We start from the raw sequence: 8,641 nt of genomic DNA on the forward strand, positions 1-8,641 counted from the left end.
TTTTTTTTTCATCGAAAACAAGCACGTTTTATAAAGAAGAGTTCCTACTCGTTTCCATTCATATGTCATGCAAACACAACTTGATAGCTGGACTGTTTGCTTTATTCAGACGTAAGTAACGATTCTCAAGAACGGTTTTTTCAGCGTCACTTCGTTATAAAAGCACTCGTGCGACTGAAGACAAATATTTGAGTCTAGTTTTGAATTTGCTATTGTTGCATTTAAAAATGGTAAAAGAAACAGTTTTAGCTTTCGTGTTGAAAAATTACGTTTTACAAGAATGTTATTAATAAAGGAGTAGCGCCATCTATCGAGTGTTTGTGCGAAGCTTCAGAAAACTAAAAGTACAAAGTAAATATATATATTAAATAGCAAAATTTTGTTCAGCAGTCACGTACAAACGAGTTCTAAACTAAATTAATATGGCTTTATTGATGTGATGCAATCAATTCGTAACAACTTATATACAAGTATAGAAAAATGAGATTCTAACATGGAATTGTACTTCGCATCCGTTCCAGGCGGATACACAGATAGTTATTGAAAAAGAAAATAGTTCTCGATAGAAATGCCATTTTAGAACCTCATAAAGATACATATTATACATTTTGCTATATTTATACAATTTTCAATAATATTTTGATGTATGCTGCCGTTTTTATATATTTAACAATTGAAAATACATAAGTATTTAATAAAAATTCGTCGAAACTTTATAATACACCGCAGTAATATAAAGTAGCTTATTGTAAAAGGGAAGGTAGGTTTGAAACTTGGATTAGTTCAGGCCGTGTGATACTGTTGAGGCCAACCAGAGGGCGCCACTGCCAGTCTGAAATCACAAAGTATTTATGTTATTTCATTATTCCGGTATAGAATAGCTTTCTCAGACATTTTCATAAGGATTTCAAAGATGAATAATTTTCCCCGTTTTATCCACAGGCGCAGCTTGAGGATAAAACGCCTATAGCCTTCTTTGATAAGTGGTCTACTCAACACAAAAAGATTTTTTCAATTCGAACCAGTATATCTTGAGATCAGCCAGTTCAAACAAACAAACTCTTCAGCTTTATAATATTAGTACAGATTGAGTTATAACTCTGAAACTGTATGGAAAGTCGTTAGTGTGGTGTATAAACAATAGGCTTGGCAGGGTTTGGAAGCAGTTTCATTATTACATGCCAGGGGTTAAGAAAAAGTTGAAAGTGTGGTGTGCGTGTGTGTGAGTGTGTGAGTGTGTTACACTACCGTTTAGTTGTTGAGCCAGTCCCAGGAGTCGTCGGCGGCTCGCTGCTGGCCGGGCGGCGGGCTGGCGCCCAGCTGCGACAGATCGCGCGCGTCCAGGTTGTTGCGCGTCGCGACCGACTCCTTCCACGGCTGGCTCTGCTCGTTCCTGCAAACATTAAGCTTTATGTAATACACGCGCACTCGGATACACTTCAAAAAACAACTCTGTAAGCTGGACAAACAGCTTATGCCTGTATGTGTAACTTCATACACAGCTGCAATAAAAAAATTAGTATTGCTGTATGTGGAGAGAGCTTGGTTTGATCAGGAGAGTTTGGGTAAAAACAGGTCCTTTACGGAACTCATGAATACACGTAGAGTTCTTCTCGAGATGGGCGTAGCCGCAAGCCTCGGTCTGTGTATGTATGATAAAAAGTGGCAAAAAATGTGGCGCTTCGACGAATGGGATAAATGAATACCTACTTCCTTCGTGACTCCTACTACCTTTTCTCCTGGCAGGTCTCATGGCCACTAATACCATCTCCCCTGGTATCAAATACGGCTAGCATTTCGGGTTAAAGTGTGAAAGGAGGTGCCTACCTAATTTTCACATTAGTTATCGCTCAAAGGTCAACTTAGAGTGGTCAGCGTATACGTACCACTGCGAGTAGGGCTCGGAGGTGGAGCTCTTCATGGCTCCGTAGCTGGGCGACTGGTACCCGGCGCCGGCGCCCGCGTTGGAGGCTCGCCGCGGCTCCGTGGCGCCGCCCAGCGAGCTCCAGCCGCCGCGGTTGTTCACCTGAAGCACAAAACGATACCACCATTTGACTGGCCTGTTGGCCTAGTCGTTAGTGGCCCTGACTGGTATACCGCAGGTCGCGAGTTCAATTCTCATCTGAGACAAATGTTTGTGTGATGAACACGATAGTTTGCTGTGTCTGGTTGTAATTTTTCTATAATATGTATGTATTTAGATATATTTAAGTATGTTCATCAGTTGTCTAGTACCCATAATACAAGCTGTGCATTGTAAAGCAATAAAGTTAAACTCGAAATTTTTAAGTTGCTGTTTTAAGGGTTTTCCCACCAATAGTCGTGATAAAGTATCCATCTCCTGGTTGTAAGTCACCTTCCAACCACTTAGCAGCGAAATCAGTTCTACCGTTCTGGAGTTATAAATAGGGCAACTAAGGCGAAATGATTTGAATGGATGACTTACCTTCTCAGTGACGGTGGAGGCCATCTCGGTGACTTTCTGTGTAGCGATGCCGCCGTAGCGGACGGCGCTCTCGGTGGCCGTGCGGGCCGCCTTGCTCACGGACGACGCGAACATCGACCAGCCCTGGAAGCGCCGACACGACTATTATAAAACTTGCACGACTTCTAACTTACAACACGCAAGAGCGATTTCAGAACAGAGATTTGATGCGCGTATGTAGTTTATCATCATCATCATTCCCCTGCCCTTATCCCAGTTATTTTATTTGGGGTCTTGGGGTCGGCGCAACATGTTTTTTTTCCATACCTTTTCATTTGACGTCATCTCACAAGAAACACTCTTTGCAGTCATATCGAATTTTACACAGGTCATCCATCGTTTCTTTGGTCGTCCTCTTCCCCTATATCCATTCATATCCATGCTCAACGCCTCTGTTGTTGTCAGCCAATATTCGGAAGCGCACGTAGGCAGGTAAAAACTCTTGCTGCGCGGTTAAAAATGACTAGTCTGAAACCGCTCCACTGAGAGCACTTTCTAAAAGTACCAAAGTCAAGGAAAACTATATTATAAAAAGTGTTCTTAAGATATTGAGAATTATTTTCAAAATTTCGATTTCGTTCTTCCAAACCCTCATAGTTACCCCGATTGGCATAAAGTAGAGTGAAAGAACAACGTGACATGCTCATCGTTACATGATCACATACACATCGACAGTCCAGTGCGACACGTGATACTCACAGATGTCTTGAGCGTAAACACAGAGACACGAATGAAATGGATCAAACAAGACGAAAAGATTACTGATGTTGGGAATGTGAGAAGCTTGTGATACATGCCGCAGTACACTAGGGCCAAGTCCACAGAGGTAGAACGGCGACTTTGAGCAAGCGATACGATGGATAACATTTCCATTTTACAGATCGTTCAAGTCATTTGTGCGCGCAGCGTTATGTGTGCGTGCGATTGACAGCGACTGTTTATTATGAGTCAAATTTGACATTTATATAGCAAATAGTTTTTGAGCTATGAGGGAGCTAAAAGTGGCTCTAAACAGTTCGTGTAATATTACGCAGGTTGCTGCTCGCCATCTGCTACTTGAACTTGGCTCGGCCCGCTACCGCGTGTCTGGATGTGCCTTTAGTTTGTGTGACAGTAAGACTAAAATATAAGCTGTATTTGTACAAAACTCGATTTCTGTTTAAAAGGTCTACCCACACATGACACCGCGCGCAAATATGAGTTGTATTAACCATATTCAATAAATAAATAACTCAGTTTTGTTGTACACCCCTAACGTACAATATGTTTCGCGTATGTATGTATGTGTACCACACTGCAAGGATAGCCGAGTGCTCGTCACCATATCAAACACATTGTGTGCGACGTGTCGTGGGTTCGATTCTCAGGTAGGGCAAGCATATTCGCCGGCCCACACTGCTGGTCGGTGTATGAAGGACTGCAACGCATTGACATACATAGACATAAAAACGCGGATGACGTAGCCCGGCGGTTCAGGTTAAGCCAGTAAGAATCTGACACCCGAGCCCCCGACGGAGTGGGTGACTAACCTAAAAAAATGGTAGGCCAAACATTTGTGTGATACACGAACGCTAGTTCTGAGTCTGATTGTGCATGTGACCTTTTCCTTAGATCAGAAATCGTTTTTAGGGTACCTTACTTAAGGGTATAAAAGGGATACTTATTACTAGAGCGTAGCTGTCCATCGTCCATTTAAATTGTCTGTCTGTGGCAACATACCTCCCGAACGGATTGAGCGATTTCAATTTAGTTTGTTTCATATTGAAGGTGGATTATGTGCGAGTGTACTTAAACTTGTTTGATTGAAAACGGCGAAGTTACAACTTCTAGCGTCAGGTTTTTTTTCTTGTTCAATACGTATTTTCTTTAGGTGCTTTATTTGAGTCAGATTGCTTTGGTTACCTTAAACTGAGCTATACTTATCCCAATTACCTAAATATAACATTAAATGATTCTTTAAAACATAATGGAATGAATGATGTGCAAAGAAGTGCTTTCACAGTAGAGATAAAATACAGTCATACGAGATCTGAAACATCATCGGTGTAAGTTTCTGACGTCTGAAAACTGCCAACAAACAAAGCGTATGCCATGAATATAGAACGAAGTTAAGTCCAGAAGGTCGTGCGTCATGCTGATGGGTACGACACATATATAAAAAGTGATACATACAGTGACCAAGGACCGCCCGCATGTTTTCAGTCTCCGAGCGACCGACTTGCGTTTTTGGCTGGCGTCCTGTCCGCATGACCGTCCGAACTTGACCTTTATTCAAAGACAATTCACTGAGAATACGTCACAGCAGGATACCAAGTCCACGTGTTCATGGAAGCTGGTTGGTGAGCTCTGTATAGTATCAGATACGCTGCAAAATTCTGTCCTCGGTCGGTATTTTTTGGTCCTTCCAAAGAAATGCTGTTCCGTAGTTGTCTGGCACTCTTTGAAATGTGTATGTACAGGGGTAAAGACGAAATTCATTCGTTACCGCAACCCTTAAGCGTTGACCATATGCCTTACCAAAACACCAATCATTAAGATTATTTTCCCAAGTTGTAACCACAGTACCAATAAGAACGTATGCTGAGGTATAATGTAGCTAACCAATGTCGATCGCCATAACCCAAGAAGTGTTGAGGGGAACTCATTTAAGTTCGAACTTTTTGAAGTAATACTTCTTTAGGCGCGACTAAGTAACTGGAAGTCCGTTTCGGCAATATGGCATCACGTTTCTGTACCATCAGAATTTTAAATAATTTTGAAAAAGAAAAAAATGGTAATAATTGATAATAATTGAAAACTAAGAATTGCCATCTCGTACAACAAGTAAAGAAGTTTTACTTCAATAACGTGTGACGGTTACACGCGCTCGTTTTTTTCAAGTGGTTCAATACACATGACAAGGGAATAACAACATTAAGCTATAGAAATTGATTTCTCATATCTCGGAAGCAATCTCGGACGCTTTAGTACATCACAAATGCATATTGCATTGTGGTTGCTGTTACCAGCTCCACTCTGCCACGTGGAATTACGAGGTCGGTCCCAAATGCCAACTATCCACTCGACCGAGGCAATATCAAGCATTTAATCATTATTTAATGTAAAATATCGATCAGAAAATAATTCAATCATGATCAAATGTCAACGGAGTAATACACAACGGACGCGCGAAGCATTTTTTAAATGTCAGAATATCTATTTTGCCACGAGCCAGGCATTTTCAACCGTATACTAATTATTAATTAGACCTGCCATAGACTCGTTCTGAGACTGATTTAAAATAATAAAACGTAGATCTTTCCGATCGTAAAGGTCATTTTTAAATGGCCAGATTTTGTTTCCTTTTAAAAATAATTCGAGAAATTTACGATCTGCCTCTACGTTAGCTGCGGAAGAAATCCGCTAAAAGCTAAATAATCTACATTTCGAAAACGGGCTAATCTTTAAACTAATGATAAAAGAACGATAGTCCAACACTATTCGTACCTGTAAATTTATAATTTCTAACTTTAAAAAAAATACATCGTCGAAAAACTTCATATTGAATTTGGTCGTCATACGGTCAGTATACGTTAACTACACAAAAGCTCATTAGGATCTTCCGCCACGTCTAGGTATATTTGCCATCGTGGAAAAGAGAGGTCGCTCTGTGTTAATTCATAGCGCTTTTTCACACCCACGAGCGCAGTAACAATACTGTGAAAGGTGGGCTCTACCACCCACCTTAGTAGTTAGGGTAATAGTAAGAGTTGAGGTACTTACGGTGGCCAGTGATGCGAGGGTGTTGTCAACCATCTCGTTGCCGCTGTGCATGGGCGACATCGGGGTCGACTGCGACTGCTTCTGGTTGCCGAAGCCGGTGTAGCGCCCGCTGCCGTATTCACTGCTATTTTAATCATGCGTCATATAGGTTCAATCTTAATTACGCAGTAATGCTATCCTGTCTTGAAACTGCGGTTTTGGACGGAGATTGCCAGTAAGGTCGCATGTTGCCTCAAATTGTGGTGTTACTTTATATTGAGAGTGAATCGATGCGAAGTATAACATTACAGTTGAATGAATGACCTAGATTATTGAAGGGTAGTCGTAAATGAATGTAAGATTTAAATCGTTCAGGTAGAAACGTGTCGTAATTGAAATATATATAAAAGTGTTAGAAATCGCGTCGCACTCTGACCTTGTGCACGCACCTGTGAGCTCTGTAGGGCAGAATGCACGACTCTACAACTCCGTGAAGCATGTTAACAATTCATTGGAGCGTCTTGAACTTATAACTACCTTAGAATGTTGTCACAACAACTTTATAACGAGAAATGTTCGTCGATCTGTGCAATAGGCGAGAAAAATGTTAACAACTATACTTGTTAAACTATGTTTGTTTCCCAAATAAAATAAAATAAAATAAAATTAAGAAATAGACAGAACGATATGAACGTTCATAGATATCGAATAATTCACCAACGGCTTACGTATTCATATTAAGACTAAGAATTCACGGAAGCATCAAGTTTGAGACAAAGCAACTATCAGGTAGTCGAAAGGACGTCGCTGGCTTTGTGATCGAATGTTCTAGAATTACAAAGCCGTGATGCGAGAAATATATGGAATTCTCTCCCGTTGACAAAATAAACGTACATAACTACAACCATATCTGTAACACAGACGAATGCAATCCCAATATTAGGCAAAAGGGAAAATACTCTAGGTAAGTCTGTTATCAAGGAATTATATTTATCAGAGTACAACCGCATTCACCACGCGCTAACACACGCGGCGATTAAACTGCGGTAGAAGCAATTTGAGATCTATTAATATGTCATAAGATTGAAATGGTAGATTTAAGAAATCTAAATACCCTCGTTTAAAATGTCACTCCATTCAAATTTTATAAAATCGTTCCAGTCATTTTTATATTCGTAAATTGTATTGTCATCAATTTCAGCCTGCCAGCTTATGGGGAATTGCCTCAAAATTGAGTTACAAATATCCAACCGCAGCAACAAACAAACATAAAAACATATTCTCTGGTACTGGTGCAAGCCTCATGTTTTTGCAGCCTAAAACAAACCTAACCTAACCTTACTTAAAACCGATCTCTTTATGAAAACGCCTTTGCCCCGTATGTGATATATCCTTTTGCTGTCACAAAACTCACTGGTAGCTGATGTTGTTGTCAGACCCGCTGGTGTGGAAGGAGTTGTCTCCCGAGGAGTAGAAGTCTCGCGACACCGCCCACTCCTGGCTCTTCTCCACCGTGTCCGGTTTGTAGTCGCTCTCGCTCCAGGTGCGCCCCTCGGCCAGGGACGAAATCTGAAATGGATGGTGCCGTTACTATTGGAACGTGTGAGCTGGTTTCGCATATGACCGGGACACTTTAAGGTTTAAGCACTCCTTTTTTCTTTGGGCAGGAAATCAACAATTCTCCTTCTGCTTTGGGTTAGGCAGAAGGGAGTGTCAGACTCCTTCCTTTGCCCTTCGTATACCGGGGTTACGGTATCCCTTTCGGACAATCCCGCTGCCTCGGCAGGGTTAAGGGCCAATGGAACGGAGAATGATGAGATGTTACTCATAGTGTTTTCGTTTCAAGCCTCTTTAGCACATTCCGGGGTAACGGTGTTCCCGACAGCTGCGCAACCAGCCGTAATATAATTTTATAACAGGTAAAGAAATCGCCTTGGACAACTGACTACAATTGCACATATAACGTAGATTTACCACATAGAAGAAAACAGTTTAAAAAAAATCCTACGACATTTTACAGAAAAATTAAATGGAATCCGACTTCAAAGTACTTTAATATATTTTTACTTAATAAACTAATTGCGTCTTCGAATAATCGAAGAAAATACATAACTCCTCTTTTGAAGTCGGTTAAAAAGCATATTCATTCACGACAAGAGCTTACAGATAACATATAAAACGAGACAAATGTTACGGTTGATTTCTGACGTAACATACAACACAAAATCAACCTTCTCCATTGAAATAAAAGTGTGGATCGTTATGATCGGTTGCACTTCGTGCGGTCGAAATCGAAAGCATCACAGAAAGCGCAAGTTTACTACTAAACATGGACAACAGGTGATATATCAAGCGAAACACTTAAAAGTTAATTATAAAATTTGTAAAACTCGGAGAGCCTATCTCCATTGCCGT

General features: G+C 40.8%; 1 protein-coding gene across 1 annotated transcript; it reads right to left on the reverse strand.

Annotated features, from left to right (window-relative positions):
• On the reverse strand, positions 1–8,055 carry LOC113503941. The gene is made up of 7 exons (XM_026886086.1): positions 7,969–8,055; positions 7,641–7,807; positions 6,248–6,371; positions 2,447–2,569; positions 1,887–2,026; positions 1,249–1,393; positions 1–832 (listed from the first exon to the last, which is right to left on the reverse strand). Exons 1-6 carry the CDS (start codon positions 8,053–8,055, stop codon positions 1,252–1,254), a joined length of 783 nt encoding a protein of 260 aa, XP_026741887.1. The 3' UTR covers positions 1–832; positions 1,249–1,251.
• Between the last annotated feature and the right edge of the window lie 586 nt (positions 8,056–8,641).

The sequence above is a fragment of the Trichoplusia ni genome, chromosome 20 (genome assembly GCF_003590095.1).
Source record: "Trichoplusia ni isolate ovarian cell line Hi5 chromosome 20, tn1, whole genome shotgun sequence".
NCBI classification, from domain to species: Eukaryota; Metazoa; Arthropoda; class Insecta; order Lepidoptera; family Noctuidae; genus Trichoplusia; species Trichoplusia ni.